Source organism: Pezoporus occidentalis, unplaced genomic scaffold (assembly GCF_034315485.1).
Source record: "Pezoporus occidentalis ecotype Australia unplaced genomic scaffold, CSIRO_AGI_Poc_V1 ctg157, whole genome shotgun sequence".
Taxonomy (NCBI): Eukaryota; Metazoa; Chordata; class Aves; order Psittaciformes; family Psittacidae; genus Pezoporus; species Pezoporus occidentalis.
Window position 1 is genome coordinate 461,676 of NW_026913393.1, and position 19,872 is coordinate 481,547.

General features: G+C 48.0%; 1 protein-coding gene across 5 annotated transcripts in view; it reads right to left on the minus strand.

Moving 5' to 3' along the window:
* CTIF (cap binding complex dependent translation initiation factor) overlaps positions 1-19,872 on the minus strand; it is a 153,506-nt gene that overhangs the window by 64,215 nt on the left and 69,419 nt on the right. For all 5 annotated transcript variants that reach the window (XM_062611745.1, XM_062611743.1, XM_062611747.1 and 2 more), the window contains one exon: positions 3,940-4,016. In XM_062611745.1, coding sequence (XP_062467729.1) covers positions 3,940-4,016 — 77 coding nt within the window. The remainder of the gene's footprint in view (positions 1-3,939; positions 4,017-19,872) is intronic.

A 19,872-nucleotide genomic window follows, 5' to 3' on the forward strand; every position in this document is an offset into this window, starting at 1 on the left:
GGCTCCAGAGTAGAGCTGCTCCAGCTCTCTGAAAAACCCTCACTGGTGTGACAGCTGTGAAAAACTCATCTCTGCTGCTCTCCCATCAAGCCGTGATGCTCTCCATCACACTCATCAGGAGGTGGCTGTTACACTTCAAGTACCAAACCAACAGAGAAAACACTGGCTGTGGGATCTCTGCTGGGTGAGGTGGGAAGTGCAGTACCTCCACCAGGTCTTTTGCTCCCATCATAAGCTCTTTGCAGCAAGAATCTCACCACCTCCTGTAGGCTTTTACACCACTCTGTGCAACCAAACCCTCCACCAGATGTGTCTCTGATGTTGACTGCTGTTACTAAAAACATGTCCAACAGACCCACAGTGATCCTTAACTGGGAAGGACTGTTTGAACCCTGTTTTGATGATACCTCTGATTTGTTCTTCGTATCTGTCTTTTGCAACAAATGAAGCATTCATCCCATGGAAAAATGATTCGTGGGATCTAAATAGCTATTGTATATGCAAGCAGAGAGCTATGGCTGCATGCCCATAGGGTTGCTTCTCCTGAGGGCAGAGAAAGGTGCATGGCAGAGACCTCAGGGTAGGTGAGCCACGCTCCTTCACAACGCAGTGACAGCGTTTCCCGAGGAAAGGTGACGGGAAGGAAGTGGGACGGGCGCTATTTATAGCACAGCCGGACGTCAGCATCGCTTCGCATGAGAAACAAAAGGTGCTTCACTAGACCAAGACGTGGCCCCTTCAGAATGTCACTGTCAGGGAGGGGAGAGGAGCTGCATGCGCTCTGTGCAGGGAGCCAACATCATCCAAGACTGCATGGAAACAAAACAGGCAGATTTCTGGGTACCAATGTGCTCCATCAGCTCTTTTATGCTAGCTGTTACGTACAGCACCAACCAACCTAAAGGTCAGCTATGAGGCAAGGCCAGCTGGACCTGTGCATCGTGCATTGCCCAGCCTGGGTTGGCTCCTCAACCCAAGCTGGATGTGTACTTGTCAGTGGTGACTCCTCTACATGGCAGAAGGATGCTCACCATGGTCACCCAAGCTGTGTCAACATCCCTCTTGGATGAGGGGTATCCTGGGCTGGGAGGGCTGGTGCACCACATACAGCCATTGCTCCTGAGATATGGGGCACAGATTAGTGCCAAGTGCTCACCACTTAGGGAGAAGGGGGAAAGCTGCTTGATGAAAATCAGAGCCTGGCTTTGGGGCCACATCTGCTTCTAACTGGTGGATCAGGAATACCCTTTGATCTCGCAAATCCACTGCACATCAACTCTACTCCCATCCCTGGCTGCTGCCAACCACTTTCTGAGAAACCAGCTCTTCCTCCCTTGGGTCCACGCATCCAGAGCTGCTTCCTAACCCTGATCCCAACCCATGCACCACCAAATGGCCCTGCTCAGCCTTGCCCAAGCCTCACTGCTTCCGATGCCTCATCCACGGTCAATTTTGAGTCTCTCTGTATCCAGATGAGGTTTGTAACAAAACCCCTGTAACTCTCAACTCTTTTTCTGGCCATAAAATCTCAGCTTAAGGAATGTGTATACCACCTGTGTGGCTCTACCAGCTCCAAAATGAAGCTTTTCTTCCTCATAATGATGCCTGGGACATTAAGACAACAGCACTGCAATAAGGTGTGAAAAGCTTTGTAACCTGTTTGTGCTCCAACAGAGTACAGGGTTTGTGGTTTTTTTTTTCCTATTCCCTTTTTTCTCTTTATTTCTAACTTTTGTTCCCTATCTGTACCATATTTTTCTCATAAAATAACTATTCTGAGAGCTCTGATATACTGCTGAAAGCAACTTTAAGGAGCAAGTGCTCTCTAGGGGCATCTCAAGCAGCACTAGAAGGACTTAAACTCCCTTCTTAGTCCCAGACACACTGCAGAGGGAAAGGGACCCTGAAAACCCCCAGCATCAAACCATGTGTTGTGGGGAGAAGAAGCTGCTGAGGTCCCCAGTGAAAGCTTAGGGGATGGGACCATGCCTTTTCTGCTTAAAGAATTATTTAAGAGACTGTTGTTCCCCTCCAGCTCCCTTTATCTAGCTTAGCTTTTTGCAATTAAAATAAGTATGTTTTTGTGCCTAAGCTTTGACACCACCATGGATGTCTGTGGAGGATTTAGGCAGGACCGCATACCTTCTGCTCTTTCCATTTTATTGCATTCATGACTGCTTAGGGCTGAAACAGCCTCATGTCTCCTGCCGCATGATGCCCTATCAACTGGGCTTTAAAGCTTCTGTATTTCCTCCTCGCATGTTATCCCAGTGCTACTTGGTCTGGGCTGTATCTCACCCAACCATCTTCCAACCCCAGCCCAAGGCAGTTTTTTTGCTATCAATCCTTGCCATCTGTGCAGGAGACAGGGATGCCCAGGGGAGCTGAATACCTCTGTCTGCTGATGGTTTATCTGAAGAGACCAGGAAGAAAAATAAATACAAGTACACGTCTGGTGTGGTCCCTTGGACCGGATGGTTTTTCAGGTGGGAGGGAAGAACCAACACACAATGCCATGGCTATGGTCTGGCGCAGCTTTGGGCATGGGTCTTCAGGCAGGGGACCCTTTGGGCTCCTTTCCCACAGCATTATGCACTCTTTAGATGGAGAAGGAAGACTTGGGTGAGCTGGAATGGGAGAGGGATGCTCCAACCTCTGCTGCCTTTGCTCGGGGAGCCCAGCGCAGCGTGTGAGGAAGCCCACCCAGCTCGCTCTTGCAACACAAGCAGACCTCATCCTGCTTTTAACCATGTTTTGGTGATTGCAGGGCTGCGACCCAGCTGAAACAAGACCTTTTTTTATTATTATTATTATTATTTCTAAATCACTAGACTAAATTGCCTTTTAAATTGCGCACAGGAAAAAGGAGGGAGCCCCAAAGAGAAGAGAAAACAGAGTCTGCTGCTGCTGAACTGCCCAGCCCACAAAAGAATGTTTCTAGGATGCCTGAGCAAACTCTTTTCAGCTGTTTTTCGGTCGCTTGGGTAAAACGTGGGAAAGCCATGCACAGAGTTAACTGCATCACAAGTGTTCGTGGGTCAAGAAGTGATGGGGAGACTTGAGGACACCAAGTTCTATTACAGGTGCCTGTAGTACTTCCCTGAAAATCCCCCTGTGAGGAGGCATCAGACACAGATTTCAGCTCATTATAGGAGAAAACATCGGCCACTTTTCCTCCTGTTCAACCACATTAATGTTGCAAACTCCTAGTTTTAGAAATGCTTTATTGCCATGGTTGTGTTGTCTCAGCCACAGCAGAATCTGCTGACAAAAATAAAGCTCTATGTACAACTAACTCCCTTATTCCCTGTTTATTTTCTCACTTAAGCATAGTCACAATTCCTATCAAGGAACCTAGATGCCCTCATATAATTAAATATGCAATTTACACAATTAAATACCCAATTGACCCAACTGAATTAACTCAATGGATTGAAATTGCCAGTGCCACAGGAACTCAGCTGCCTGTTTAACACATCCCCTCCTTTACAAAGAAGGCACCCAAGGCGTGCTGCAAAGCCTTCCCAACCATATCACTTCGCAGGTGACCCTGAAAGTCAGCAAATTATGCTTTTCAATAGGAAGAGAGGAAGCATGTTGCAAGGACTCAGCTCTTATGGATAATACTGTGCCAGCTGCCTCTTCTAATACAAGTGGGGGCATCTGACTATGATGGAATAAGTGTAAGGGGAAGAGGAGGTCCTTAAGATAGTTCTGGAGCAATATAGGATGTACACCAGATTTAAAAGACAAACCAGCGGGATGCACAGACCCTGCATTTTCAGAATGTTGAAGCTCAAATAAGGGTTTATGCATTAACCCAGAGCTGATAAACACCAGTATTGTAAAAATGCACTCCAGAAGACAGTGGGGGAAGATGTACAATGAAGAAGAGAAGACTTAACCCCCCCCCCCCCCCATCAGTGAGATTTCACCTACCTCCGGTCGTTTCTCCTCCTTCTGAACAGTTTTTTGGTGTGTGCGATTTCAGCTTCATGAGGCAATGGGTGGTAGCCCTGTAAAACAAAGGGGAAAGCAGTGATCAGCTCCAAGATACAGGAGGCATCAACACTGAAGGGCACAAAAGTGAGACAGAGCTGTACACCCTGCTGGTGCCGATGTACCTAAACCATCCACTTTAACTGAATCATTGGTTTGGGTTGAAAGGAACCTTAAAGCCCATCCAGTTCCAACCCCTGCCACAGGCAGGGACATCTTCCACTGGAGCAGCTTGCTCCAAGCCCCTGTGTCCAACCTGGCCTTGAACACTGCCAGGGATGGGGCAGCCACAGCTTCTCTGGGCACCCTGTGCCAGCGCCTCAGCACCCTCACAGGGAAGAGCTTCTGCCTAAGAGCTCATCTCAGTCTCCCCTCAGGCAGGTTAAAGCCATTCCCCTTGGCCTGTCCCTACAGGCCCTTGTCCCAAGCCCCTCTCCAGCTTTCCTGTAGCCCCTTCAGGCACTGGAGCTGCTCTCAGGTCTCCCCTTCAGGAGCCTTCTCTTCTCCAGGCTGCCCCAGCCCAGCTCTCTCAGCCTGGCTCCAGAGCAGAGCTGCTCCAGCCCTCGCAGCATCCCCGTGGCCTCCTCTGGCCTCGCTCCAACAGCTCCACGTCCCTCTTGTGCTGCTGCCCCAGAGCTGGATCAGGACTGCAGGGGGGGTCTCCCCATAGCGCAGCAGAGGGGCAGGATCCCCTCCCTGAGCTGCTGCTCACGCTCTGGGGGTGCAGCCCAGCACACGGGGGGGTTCTGGGCTCAAGCGCTCTCTGAAGCTGGGTCATGGGGAGCTTCTCACCCAACACCCCAAGTCCTTCTCCTCAGGGCTGTTCTCCAGCCCGGGCTCTTTGCCTTTCACTGTGTTGTTTCCTTTGTGTTTATATATTTATCTAAAACCCAGCTGTAAAAATATCAGTGAAGGGATGATGCTCAGCAGCATTCTGAGGATACTGGAGCAAGCCAACATGAGCCACAGCTTGCAGGTTGTTTGGGGCTGTGCCACAATGCCATTAGCAAGTCAATGACCTCATCACGAGAACACCTCATTGAGACTCTCCACTCCTGCTACCCCTGTGGACAGCACAGGTGGCATCCACCTTACTGGAAAGAGCTGAGATGGCAAGGATGTTAAATGACTTGCCCAAGCGAAGCCAGTTGAAGAACTCTGTGTAACTCAGACTTCTTGTCTCTCCACTGAAGGTGCCGACTTCGTGACTTCGTATGCTCATCTGATAAGGGGGATGCTGTATTTACCATCCTACTATGGGCATCATGAGGCTTCATTAATGTGAGCAAAGAGCTCTGAGGTTCCTGTATGAAAGGCACTATGCAAGTGCAAAGTATTATTTATTTTCCAGGGACCACAGAGCTGTCATAACCATAATGAATTTTATTTATGCAGCTTTGTACTCTCCCGGCTGGCAATAAAAGCCCTGTAAAAGTCTCTCCTTTTATTTCCATCCCAATCTATCTTAGCTTCGGAGCTCCAGCCGCTGCTGGTGAATCACCACACATGAGGGGCCACGAGGGAGCAGCCTGGGCAAGGGCAAGGCAAGGTTCCCTGGGTGGGAACACATCTCATCGAGCAGCAGCTTTGTCACATTGGCATGACAACATAACACACCGAAGAGCCTTCAAAATGACTGTTAATTTTAGTAGTGGTTAGTGAGATAATAACATTTTTAGTTGCTCTGGTTCAAGATCTAATGGAGGAATTGCTGGGGGTGGTAATGAACTTAGGCTTGCAGACCACAGGAGGCATCCCCGAGTTCAAGACCAACAGGGTTTATTGTGACCATCCATGCTGGCCATCTACACAAAGCCTGGAGAACCTGCAGTGACCCTACAGCTCCCACAGCAGCTGGAGCCTTCCACTTTGGAGACGTTCCCTCTTTCAGGCTTCAAGCAATGCAGAACTCACCAAGCCCTTGGGTAAGTCCTGCTGCTGGTTTGCACATCCCCATGTACCCAGAGAAGCTGTGGCTGCCCCATCCCTGGCAGTGCTCAAGGCCAGTTTGGACACAGGGGCTTGGAGCAAGCTGCTCTAGTGGAAGGTGTCCCTGGCCGTGGCAGGGGCTGGAGCTGGAGGAGCTTTAAGGTCCCTTCCAACCCAAACCAGTCTGGGATTCTATGACTTGAACCTTGCCTTGAACAGTCTTGAAGTGTTCTTCCTGAGAAGGCAGTTTCTCTTTTAACTTTCTTCTTCACTTTCAACTCTTCCAGAGAAAACCAGATGCACCATGATCATACAGTCTAGCACAGACATCAGAAAGCATGTTCAAGAGTAGCACCCACTCTCAGTGGCCAACTTATCCTTCTCCCACTAAAACTACCTAACACGCAGAGGTGCCACACCAGCCACAGCATCCTACATAATCCCTCATGGCAAAGGTACAGGGGCCATTGCAACATGAAGTTGCCTTAGCTTTCTTGCAGATCTGCTTATCCAGCAAGGATCTGCTCAGTGATATGCATTGCTCTATTATCCTCTGCTCACGTCCCTGCACCCAGCAGCAGAAGGAGCTCTCCTCATGTTCCCTACATCTCATCTCACTGCTCAAACACAGCCCATCTTTGACTACGAGTTAGTCTGGGAGGAGGGAAAGCTGCCAACCTGCTCTCTGGTGCTTGGGTTCTCAACTAGTTAAGGTCTCACCAGGTCTGACTTGGTTCTCCTGCAGCCAAACAACTCGTGGCTCATTCTGTACGGCATCTTTGATGTCTAATAGCTTAGAATCATACTGAGCGTTCTCCATCACTGAGGGACTGTGGTTTGAGTCTTCCTCGTCCCTTGTTTTCACTGAATGCATAGGAGGGGCTTAATATCTCCAAGATCTGTGTTCCTCTGACAATTTACTTGAAAGTGGCCAATGGATATCAAACGAAATGAGAAAAGGAAGGGAGGGAGCAGACTCACACAGTCCAACCACAGCAGCCGAGCTAGTTTAGGCAATCAGGTTAAACATAGTACAACACTCAGGAAGGCTGTTTCCAAATGTTGTACTACTACAGCAGGCTAAACCTTGGGGTATTTTAAGAATTTAAGCTGCACTGCAGACATGTGCAAATACAATTACCCTGGAAAACCAAAACTACCTCTGCAGAACACAAGGACCTAAAGCACTGACTTCCTCAATGTGAAGCCTCCTTCTCAGGAGCTGCTCTTTCCAGCTAGAAACCATACATATGGTGGTGTATTGCTGCGTGTCCTCTTTGCAGAGCATCCCCGTGCTTCTTCAGACCTCTGTCCACCAGCAGCGCACAGCACTGGGATGACAGATGGATTAATTACATGGGAATAAGGCTCCTAATCCAAGGAGAACTCCTGGACACTGCTTGTGCCTAAGCAGCGGAGCACTTTGTGTCCCCGTTAAGAAAATCAAGCATCTCCCTTCTCCAGCTGAGCAGTTCCCTTCCTTAGTCCCCGTCATGAGACAATGTTTTGGAAAAAGCCCGTCACCAATCCCTACTCTTGTCTATTTTGGTGCCTAAACAGAGCTAAATTTGGAAGGGAGAGAAGTCGACTCTTTTTGTGCAGCAAGCTGATGTAAAAGGAAATATCAGCAGCTTGCAAGAAGGGTGGAGTGGCTGGAGAAGACTGAGGGTGATGGGTGGATGGTGACAGGCCAGAGTTCTGGGGGTGCGATGACATGGCTCTTGGGTTCATGTGGAGGCTGCTCCCCACCGTGGGTCATGCAGGACAGCAATGGAAGTGCCTTCAATAAGGACAACATGGATCTGAAATGCAGCGCTTCCATTTTTCAGTGGACACACGCTTTATGATGCTGAAATCCCTCAACAGAGCCAAAGGGAAATGTCTTGCAAGGCAGAAGACAATGCTATGCTCCACAGCAGGTCTACAAGAAGACCTGCACAAGAGAGATGGGTTTTGCTCCTGCTTGGGCCTGAGGACACCATCAAGGGACACCATCAAGCCCAGGTGCTCACAGTTTCCCTAGGCAGGTTTGCAACTTCTCAGTGGGCAGCGAAATCACATTTGGTCTCTCTCTATTTATTTGCAAGTGGCTGGAGAAGAACGTGGCAAATCAACATCTCAGTACTGCTGGTTCTGGAAGCAAGGGGTGTGGGAAAAGAGAAGAACAAGGAGCCCATGGTCTGAGGACGGATTGCTAATAGAGGTAATTTTCAATTTTGGAGCTAAACACTCTGCGGTTTACACGGTGGGAAGCTCGGAGCAGAACCTGAGAAGCCCATGGGACCTCTAATGCGTGTATGTGTAAGTCAAGTTTAAATCATAAACATGCACGCTCTAACAGGAAAGGCCAATTGCTCTGGAAAACAAGGGGCGTTCAGGACTGGTCTGCTCTCTGGGCCAGCCCTCTAGAGATCAAATATGTTGTGATGTGCAGATTAATTTTCAGATGTTTTGGGAAAAGCAGCTCTTGGAGAAGAAGGAATGTGATGCGTGGCAAGCTTAGGTCACTATCATATGGCCAACCAAGGGTAATCTGTCATCTACTGGAATTGCTGCAGACAAGATGGCAGAGGGGAGTGGGTTTGATGCCTATGTACACTCTTCTGCGCTTTACCTTCCTAACAAAGGTGTCTGTCCAATCTCAACCCCCTCCATCTGCCTGTGGGAATCCGGAAAGCCGGCAGCTTTCTGGGCTGTCCAGACCCATTTACATCAAAGTTTAATGAAAGAACAAGTAAAAAGCTTTCAAGATCTTGTTGGCAATGTGCAGCAACCTAAAAGCCTCTGCCTCTCCCTTCACTGATAACTACCTCTGGCCAGCAACATCCCTCTCATGAGCCACCCCACCCCACATCTCAGCTCAGTAACCTGTAGGTACTGGCCTGGGAGGGACATGAGGAAGAAGAGCAGGACCAGCCTGCTATGAGCAGGAGCTTTACCATCCCTTTTCTCTTGTCTCCTCTGCAGCAGCATCAGCTGAAGATGCTGGAGGAAGGCACCAGGTTTGCTCCTTTCACTGGTGATAGTAAATCACATGGCAAATCACTAACAGATAAGCAGAAACGAGGCAGGGGCTCTTCTGCTGCTCCTCCTTCTGTGACCCCCCTCAGATAGCAAACCCCAGGGACTCCTTCGGCATCTGACAAAAACTGCCTTACAAAAGGGATGTTCCTATTTGGGACCAACCTGTGGCCTCCTTCTTCACTTCTGCACTTCTCAAGTGCAATTGTTGCCTGGGGTGGCCGAATTCATGGGTGTTTCACGAAGACGCTAGGGGCTGTGAAAGGTTGGGGTCCATTGCTTCATCCCCATGATCTTCATGCCTAATGCAGCCTGACTTTGAGATCTGAAACCTCACTCCACAAAGTGACTGTCTTCACTCATACCCACTCATTCAGCCTCCTCCATAGACATTCCTCACAGAAACGCTTCCAGCGCACAATGGTCAAGCAGACAAAGATGCTTGAAACAACAACACTGAAACCCTGAGAGTGAACAAAAGGTTGAGAAAAGCCACTGGACCGATGGAAAAACCCCAATGCTGGGTTGATGAGAGAAAGAAAAGAAATGATCAGGCCATATCACAGAATCAGTCCGCATGAGCTTTATCTCAAGAGCCTTTTGTGCCCTTAAGAAACATCTCCGCCCTTGCTTATCTTAAACAAATGGTTGCAGAAGGCCTGAACTGAACAAACAGGTTATTAGGCCTTCAGTAGGCACTGGCAGTTTCACTTGCCTTTATTGCACACAAAGTTCAGGGTGGGATTTACTTTCCAGGGAGGTGGAGGGGGTGAGGTGGGGCTGGTTGAGGGCAGCCCTGAGGATGCCCCATCTGCCTGCGCAGAGGGAACAGAAGAACCTTAAAAGAAATAAATATATTGTGGTTCCAGAAATGATTCACAGAAACCAACCCAGTGACCTCCAGTACCCTGAGATAAGGCTTTCATCTGCCTATAGGATGGATTATCTGTGCCAGGAGAGCCAGGGACGGCACAGATCTGCATCTATATTTAACTTTTGTTGTGCAGGTCCTGCACGTGTGGTGCTTATGGGGTTGAATGTCCCAGTGCTCAGCATACCCATCCCACTGCACATCAAAAACGTGGCAAAGGAGATGCTACCTCCCCACTGGTACCATCCCCACCACCCAAGGCCAGCATTTATCAACACACGAGTCCTGTGGGAACTTCCAGCAGGGACATCTCCTTGGAGGCCACTTGCTGCTGCCACTTCCCCTTCCAGGAACTCCCACTGGTCCGCTGGCCACTCTCCTCTCTTACACAAGGGGAATTCTTTACCTCTTGAAAGGAGAGGCACAAACCAAAGCCTTGACCTGCTTTGGAAGCCATGGAAGAACACAAAATGATGTCAGGAAGCTGCTTGGAAATGATTTCCTCTCTCTGTTAGAATTTAAGTGATAAATCTGTTCCCTCAAATTGCAAGCTATTTGGTTTTTCCTGGAAGGTGCTTGTAATAATAGCTGCTTTTGAAAAAGGAATCAGTCGGTGCTCAACATCAATGGAATAGGAAAGTGCAACAATTTTACAAAATACTCCTCACCCAAGATAAAAGGCAGGTAAAATCCTCACAGCACTTCACTGTTGTGGCTCTCTCATCACTCCTCACCCACAACACAGCACGCACAAAGCCTGGCAAACTCCGAGGACTCTTTCTCCAACTTCAGTCATTGGAGCCAAGGCTAAATTAAACTACAGGGCTGGCAAACAGGACTTAGCTTCCAGCAATTCAGGAACTGGAAAAGGAGCAAAACTCCCCTGGCTTTGCCACCACTGATCCGACAAGTCCCATGGTGGAGAAAGGATGCTCTGTGAGACCTTGACAGTAGGATGTGCTTACCAGATGAATCACGGCATGGCGCAACATGCCTCAAAGAGGAGGCATAGGAAGTTGTTTCTTGGGAGATGTCCCGGTTTGGAGGATTTCCTGATTAACTGCATCTTTGAGGAGCACACCATAAATCATACATCACCAGCAAAGGCTGAGCATGTAGCTGCAGCAGGCACGCCTCAGTGAGGAGCACCTCAAAGGAGACTTCTTCCAAAAAAAGAGGGGTGGAACAGAGGAGCAATAGGACTGTCACAGCTGAACAGCACTCTTTAGCTACCATTCAAATCACTGACACTATTCTCTACAGGGCTTTGCTCTCCCATGATGCTCTAAGGATGCAACCTCCTGGATTCCCACTTGCTGAACATTAATACTGGTCTATAGATATAGCTCCTCTCACAAAATGACAGGTATTTTAATGACTCTATACTTGCAATCCCAGACCTGAAGAAGTATCATTTAGATCCTTATCTTCCCACTGCCTTTCCTTGGCATTTGTTATCAGCTCCCGGCAGAGAGTGGACATGCAGACAGAGGTAAACTAGCATTTAAGATGGCATTAAATACTTGGTGGCAGCTAAGTTATCCCACCTCATCCCTCTGCATCCAGCTCTGGGATGAAACAAAAGACACACAGAATGGCAGAACAACCCAGTGTGAAACTCCCTGTGTGGGGTGAAGGATGCAAATGCAATTAAAGCTTTAGAATAATTAGGCAAAGGATCCCAAGCAAAACATACCCTGAACCTTCCTCAGTGCTCTGCTGATTACTGACAGAGCGTTTTCTGGGGTCTATTTTTAACTCCAGGCCCCAAAGCTCCTGAATTATACATAATTCAGAGACGATAAAACTTTAAAATCCAGGACAAAGTCTCCTAAGGAGGAACTGCCTCTGCAAACACACACACACAATCAATGCAACCAGGATGGGCAGGGAGAAGAGCCCAACTGGTGCCACCAAGCCCCATCTAAGCCACGGAGATGGGGACAGGCTGGAAGCACTGCACATTGAAACAGGGTGCTCCAGACACACTGACACGGACACACGGTGCCATAGGAAGAGTATAAATAACAGACAAAAGAAATCCCCTTTTGTTACAAGGATCCGCAAATCCAAAATCAGTTACAAGCTGACTTAGGAAACGGAGTTTTTTCCCATGTTATAGCAAAATGGGAACAATACTTTGTGAGTGGAAGTAACTCTAATTGTTTTAACTGATGTTATTTTAGTGTTGTTTAGGTTTATTGCTTATTTGTATGTATTTCCTTTACCCCGGTCAGGCTTAAAAACAAACCTTACTGTCAGCAGTAAAGCATCCCATCCATAAATAAATACATTTATCCAGTAAATATAGATATAGCCACACCACTGCTTGGAGTCCTCAAATCAGAGCATTTAAGAATCATTAAAATAAATAGCTTTGGTGACCTGTGTTTGCTTTTCCCTAGAAAAGGGAGCCTTTTTCAGCTAATATTTGGAATAAATACCTCCCACATTACTTGTGACCAGGAGGCACCACACCTCGTATTTGGGTTGTGGCCTAAGCTCATCCTGAGAAAGGGCTGCACTGCTCTGAAGAGCTTTTCCTGCGTATTCACAGAATCATAGAATCACAGAATGGTTTGGGTTGGAAGGGACTTTTTAGGTTTTGACTTAGGTTAGACATAAGGAAGAATTCTTTCCTGTGAGGGTGCTGAGGCGCTGGCACAGGGTGCCCAGAGAAGCTGTGGCTGCCCCATCCCTGGCAGTGTTCAAGGCCAGGTTGGACACAGGGGCTTGGAGCAAGCTGCTCTAGTGGAAGGGGTCCGTGCCCGTGGCAGGGGTTGGAACTGGATGAGCTTCAAGGTCCCTTCCAACACAAACCAGGCTGTGGTTCTATGACTTGTGCCATCACCCAGAACCAGGTCCCCACAGATTTTCTTCTCTTTGGTGGACCACAGTCTCAGCCCATAGCAGCTCCAGTTCTTGCAAGCTCCCACGCGTTGGGACACTCCAACAGTGATGAGACCTCTTATTTGTGGAGTGATAACTTCACACCATTAGAAATAAGACGTGGCTTCTCTTTCCTTTCAGCGTGGGTAGATCTAGAGGCTCTTGGAGAACTTTGTCGCTGCCCAGCCCTTGGCACTTCCCATTGGAGGCCTTCTAAGTGCATGATGTTTTTGCAATATCCTCAGATCGCACGCAGCACTTAGTAAGTCAACAAGCATTTTTTGCCATGATCCATATCACTGTGATCCATACACTACACTACCAAAGCAAAAGGGGATTTTGCCATCAGCTTTAATAGGGTCATGGTGGTGACAGCCTCTCTTGGTCCAGTAGTCGACCTTTCCTGTAGATCTTCATAGCTAAAGAAAGCTGTGCAGTGTATCGCTGTCCTTTCTGCCTCCAAGCTCCTCGTATTGTGCTGGAAATATATTCACACAACAGCTATTCCTGCTTGCAGTTGCCTGAAGATGCAGCCAACACTCTTTCCCCAGGACTATACCACACAGAGATGTTTTCTCTCCTTTCTGAAGTCTCTGCTTAGCCTAGCTCAGCCCAAAAAGAGCAAGTGAGGATCCCATGTCGCAGCCACCCCAGTCTGGAAAATACCCCAATGTGCAAACACCAATTTAATCCTATAAAAGCCTCATTCTTCCCTTTTACAAGTCCCATTCCTTTGCAGGAGTGTGGGCTGTGCAACACAAGGGCTTGACTTTCTCCTTGCCAGGTTACTGGCAGTTTGTGCCTGGGTGGAAGAAACTGCTGCTTGAGTGTCCATCTGCTCCCTCACAGGATTTTCCTTTTATGCATCGAGGACTAAGATTCCTCCTGCTGTAATGGGTTTTAATGCAGGGACAAGCACAGAAAACATGTGCACTTGCCACAGAGTATCAATCATATCACATCATATATTAATTACACTGATGCTCTGCAGACCTCTGGGAGCCATGGAATACTTTGAACAGTAAAACAAGGACAAGTAAGGAAAGCATGCTTGTAGCTCCCTTTCAGCAGTCTCCAAATGTGACATTTGGAAAAAGATCTGTCATTTCCACCAAAAAATAATCCTGAAAAACTTGGTTTTTATCTAAAGCTGCTGCAGAACAGGCAGAAAAATGGCCATATATGCTCTCCTGTGTCTCGTAAATCTCAACCAGGACAACTCCAAAGGCACTGGCATCATTTAAATATCAGCTCTCCTGCCAGTGAAAGCATGAGTTATGACTGCTTTTGTGATGACTGCCAGGAGCTGGGTGAAGCCCCTTCAATTCATTTCACGTTGGCCAGAGGAATGCACCTTCATGTATTCATCAGAACCAAGCAGGGACAAAGATGATTAGATTTAGAATTCATATGAGGAAAAAATTTGTCACTGGAAGGGTTGTCAAGCACTGGAACAGGCTACACAGGGAAGTGGTGGAGTCACCGTTCCTGGAAGTGTTTAAAAGGCATAGAGATGTGATGCTCTGGGATATAGTTTAGTGGTGGACTTGGCAGAGCTGGGTTAACAGTCAGACTTGATGATCTTAAAGGTCCTTTCTAACCTAAATGATTTGATGATTCTGTAAGAATCAGAACCAAAACTCAACAAACCAACCCAACTCCTGGATCTGTCCATATGCCACACAATTGTCACCAAAGACCTTGCTTACTGGGATGTCTCAGGCCATGCTGCCCCTCCAGGACAGGGTTTTTCAGCTGCTTCCTATTTTCCTTGGTGCCCTGGTTGCTGGGAGGGCTGTGTCCATGTGATGGGCTCAGCTTCAGAAGCTGGGGAAGGTCTGAGATAGGAGCCATTGAGAGTCATGCGACCAACGAGCAGAAAGAGGCATGACAGGAAAACCACAGATGGAACTCATGATGAGCAACTTGGAAGTGGGCACCAAACCACTTGCTACCAAAGATGGGAATTCTGGCAATCAGCACATCCTCCATGTCCATTCAGTCAGCTTTCTTCTCTGCCCAGAACACCTGCATGCCACCATCACTACTGCAGCCATAAGCACCCTACAGATGCTATGCCTTCAGGGCCTTTGAGGATGGAGACAGGAGGTGCCTGGTCTCTTTTCCCAAGCAACAAGTGATAGGACAAGAGGAAACGGCCTCAAGCTGCACAAGGGCAGGTTTAGATGGAGCTGAGGAACAATTCCTGCCCCAGAGGGTGCTCAGGCATTGGAACAGGCTGCCCAGGGCAGGGCTGCAGTCACCGTCCCTGCAAGTGTTCACACACCGTGGAGACGAGACCCTCAGTGCCATGGGTTAGGGGTGGCCTTGGCAGCGGTGGGCAATGGTTGGACTGGATGATAGAATCAACCCAGTTGGAATCAACCCATGGAATCAACCCAGTTTATTACATGACTCTAAGGTGGCTCTGAAGTATGTTCCATGTTCACCCGAGTAGTCCTCCTATGGCTATACCTAAATTAGGTAGTCTTAAATTGGGTAGCCAAATAGCTCACCAAAAGCAGTTTTAGACATCCTCACTGACACACTGCTCTTTGCACACTGTATATAGTTATTCCCATGTACAAGATGCTAAAGGCATGTGTGCTCCTTCCTCCTGCCTGCATCTCTGCTGGAATCAGAGACAATCCAGCGAGTTGGGATGGCTCAAGCCTGCCCTTCCCAAAACCAAGTCATCAGATGCCTGTGTCTCTGTGCTTGGCAGCCTCAGCCTTTCTCTTGTTATCACTGCCAAAAACTATTCATTTAACATCCATGGCCTTTTGCCAGCAAGAGCGCCGTGCGAGGAGCAGAACCGTCTCCTCCGCTAAACTCAAGCAACAAGAGCGAAGCTCTTCCTCGTGTTAAGAAAAAATTAAAACAAATTCCCACCAGCTAAGAAAAGCTGGAGGTTAATATAAATTCCATGGGTTTGAGGGGGAAACGGAGCAGCATTCAAAGACTCCATGGCTAACCACGCTTCCTTCGTCTGGCAACTGCCCGCTCCTCCAGCAGAGTTATTGAGGAAGTTAGATGAGCGCTGTATTTGTTCCAGCTGCAGATTTCCCTTAACCCCTGGTAGTGGTGTTTTCAGAAAACACAGACCTTGTTTTCCGAGGGTGGCTTTCCATTTTCATGCCTGCCACGGCTCCAGTTATTAGCTTTAAGTGCTGTCATTCATAGGTTGAAAATAAAGAATAAAAATGCCTTTGCAATTCTAAGAAGTCCAGGCTGGATGAGCAAAAGGGGGATTAAAAGAAGGCTTTCAGGAATTAGCTTGGAACAGGAAAGAAGAAGATAAAGCCATTATAAAAGCTTGTGCTAATACAGGAATCCTTTTTGTTGTAAGTGTTAATGCAGCCGCACAAATTCCTATGAAGATTTATTAGTCAGGTCATGCTCTCCTTCCTCTTCTGATGTTGTATCATCATCATTTTATGATGATAAAAGCATGGCTATGTTTCTTCAATAAAATGTTCCTCTCTCCAAATTCAGAGGAAAAAATTGCATGTTTTTTCCCCAGACTGCATTTGTGGTATACACAAGGCTAAAGGTGAGGCTGGTGCCTTCAGAACAGTGAAATACAGACACTGAAATTAAGGTACCCATTTAGACACTACACTATTAGGACGCTTCCCATAAGGCAAGCACAACCCCAGGTCCATGGTACCCAATGCTGAATAACCTGACAGGGCTAGAACACGTAGCACCATCCCCTTCCATCATCCCAGACCTGCTATAGCATCCGCTGTCCCATGGGACTTCGGTTCAGTAAAGCATTTACTTTATGTGAATCTGCTCCTAAGTCTACTATTTGCCTTGGCCCTCAGCCAGACGAGCACTTAGGCACATGCTTAAAGTTAAGCACAAGAGTAAACAGATTGAAGTCAGGGGGACTTAAAATTAAGCACATATTTCAAGGATTTGCTGGATAAGGGCCTTAACCCTGGTGCGCAGCGTTTAACTGGGATGATTCCCAGCTGATTAGCTCCCCCCTTTCCCCAACCTCCCCTCCATCAGACCAGGCAACAAACAGTTTCTGTTTTGCCACCACTCTAAAAGCTTGGCTTTAAAGAAACCTTGTCTAGCCTCCAGGCAAAGCATGTCTTTCTTTAATTATACCTGCCTGTGAAATACCTTCCAGAAATCCCCACCCAAACAAAGCCTCAGGAAAGGAAATAACGGAAATTCTTGATGGTTTCCATGGGGGAAACGATCCTAACCAGTGAGACGAGGCGCACGTAAGATGAGGCTGGTGACTGCTCCTACTGTACACAGCTCCTAACCCAGAGAGAATCCTACAGCCCCAGACACCACAGTCCTCACCTCTCAGGGCAGGAGCCTCCTTGCACCTTGACCCTGGATGTGGCTCTCTGCACATGTTTAAGATCTGAACAGCCTTTTGGTGGACACATGGGGGAAGGCGAGACACGTGGCAACACAAAATCCATGAAACCACCATGCTCTCCCCATAGCAAGTGCAGCACTCAACAGGGAATACTCCAAGAGGCCAAACAGCTTCTAAAGGTCACCTGCACAACTGTTTTTTTTTTGCCTTCCATGCCCTTTCACATGAGCTTTTTTACTTTATTTCAATTGCATCTATCAATGCTATGGCCTTGGTGGCTATAGGCACATGTGCAGGTCTGGCATAGTGAAAGCCCTCTTGGCAGAGAGAGGCAACCACTGCAAACAAGCAACACAGGCAAGGCTTGGAACTTACAGACAAAACAGATGAGCAGAAGATTGGAAACATGGACACAGAAGATGAAGATTTGCTGCTGATTTCTCCAGCAGTAGGATTGCTCTCACAAAGGAGAAGCAACCTGCCCAGACTTTACAGGGGCTTAATGGAGCATCACCAAGTCCCACTCCTATCCTTCACCCGTCCCCATCTAATTTTCTTCTAACCATTCTCAGCTGCATAATCATATGGTTCTGAACTCAAGCCTGAAGTTTAAGTCCTTCCCACAAGGGCATGATCATCTTATTTACCTGTGTTACCCATAGCAATAGCACTAAATAATCACCTATCTTTGGAAAAGCACCTGTGAAAGATGCCTGCAGTACCCCATCCAAACTGAAAACCACTGTAGACGACCACCAGATTATCAGTTTTCACATGCAGAAAGACTTCTGCACTGCCAAAACACCTTCTGTTATGATCCAAACTTGTGTCAGGAAAGCTACCATAGACCTCCCAGAAGAAGGGCAGGGCCAACAGTCGTGCCCTTCCTGAACCAGCAGCTCTCAGAAGCTGAGGACTGGCAGAATACATTCAAATCCTGTTTTGTATGCAAAAGTACGAAGCCAAACAAGGCGCCCTGCTTCCACTGCAGACAGGAACAGCAGGATGGTCAGTAGTCAACGAGCTCCACCTCTAATGCTCTAATTAGCTCCCCTTGTAGCTAATTGTGATATATTTTTCTGGCTTGCTGGCCCTGGGGAGGTGGGCACTATTTCTTCTTCTAGACGAGGAAGAGCAGCAAATGAGCTGTATTTGAAAGCCAGTCACACTCCACCTGCCCTCCACCAAGGTCAACATAGCCCGTGTAATTATAATTTATTACCTGAATAGCTATGCTGCTTGGAAACACCACTGAAATCCTGGAGCTAGATGCTCCAGTAGAAAAGAATATAATACCAAGGCTAAAAGAACTTCCAGCTTCCCTGCTTTTTACCTTCAAACAAGGGCATTTGTAAACGAGTTTAAATAACAAATCTGTTTGCATAAGCATTTATAAATTGAACAAAAACCAGTTTTCCTTTCAACTACAGGACCCCGTAGTTCTTGTAGTCCCAACACCATGGCACTGCAAGAGGTGTGGATGCGAGACCATGAAGTTCTCCCTGACCATGAGTGTTCCTACCATGCCCTTGGGACAGCAGGCAAGACATGGGAGGACAACATCCCCATCTCCATCGCCAGTTTTCCATAACCAGGTTTGGTCTTGCTTCTTCATCTGCAGAAGAGGAGCTCCCACCCGCCTGCACTGACAAAGCGGATGAGAGGAAAGAGGAGCCGCCGCCGTGCTCTTCAGATTATGTCAGGTCGCACGTACATTTGAAGTTGGCCACCCAGTTCTGAGCAGCCAGGAGCAATCTCGTAACGGCTACTTCCTCCACCGCTCGCAGAGCTGATCTTCAGGAAAGCTCTGTAGTGCGAGGAAATCCTGACCATCGCCACCACAGCGTTATCGACACAGCGAGGAGATAATAACGACAGGAACTGCCTTATAGCAGAATCACCGTCATGATTCATGCGACTGCTTGGTGCCAAAGTCCAACAGGCTGGAACACAGCGAGAGGAGGTCACACTTGATGTTAGCTGGTTGTTGTGTAAAAAAAGAAAGGGAGAAAATAGAAAGAGGTGGGTTCCTACAAGCTGATGAGCATCGTCCAGTCTCCCTCTGGCAAATGAATCAGGTCTTCAGTGCATGATATGGCTTACAGCATTGAAATGCCTTCTCACAGAAGGCCACAGGTCCCACCTCCTCCTGTGGGAAGGGAGGTGGTATCTAGCCCAGCAGATATCAAATGCCACCTGAAAAAGGTGTCATCATTCATGGTAGCATGGTTTGCACACTTTGTGACTGCTCTGGATTCATAGAAACCACAGCAGCCCTCTGATTGTCTACAACCATACCCAACAGAGAGATGCAGGCTGCCTTAATGACGGACAGGACTGGTGGGCACACTGCTGTGGGTCAGGTCACCATAGCACTTCTCCAAAGACCTTTTTGTCCAGGGATTGCTGTGTCGGAACTGCATGGTCTGTGATATGCACTTGAGGAGCAGCAGGCACATCATTAAAGGTGCCAGCTTGAGAACCCGGGTGCTGCCAGATGGTGGTCAATCCCTGGAGCAAGCATAACATGGCAAACGGCTGTGCCTCCTTCGACCCTGTCCTCGCTGGAGACCAGACAGCACCAGCACACAGGAGAGCAGCAGAAATACCTCATCTTGGACAAACAGAGAAATGAAGGTTAAGAGCTGGTGAGACACGAGGGTTCATCGGCTCTCTGTGGGGATTTGGCCACTTGTCAAGTAGACACTGTGGAAGATGTGACTGCGGCATTGTGGAGGAGCTCCTATGCATGGTCAGGGGACAGACTTCCCCTTCCCATGAGAACCTCTCATCGGTACCTTCTCCATGCACGATG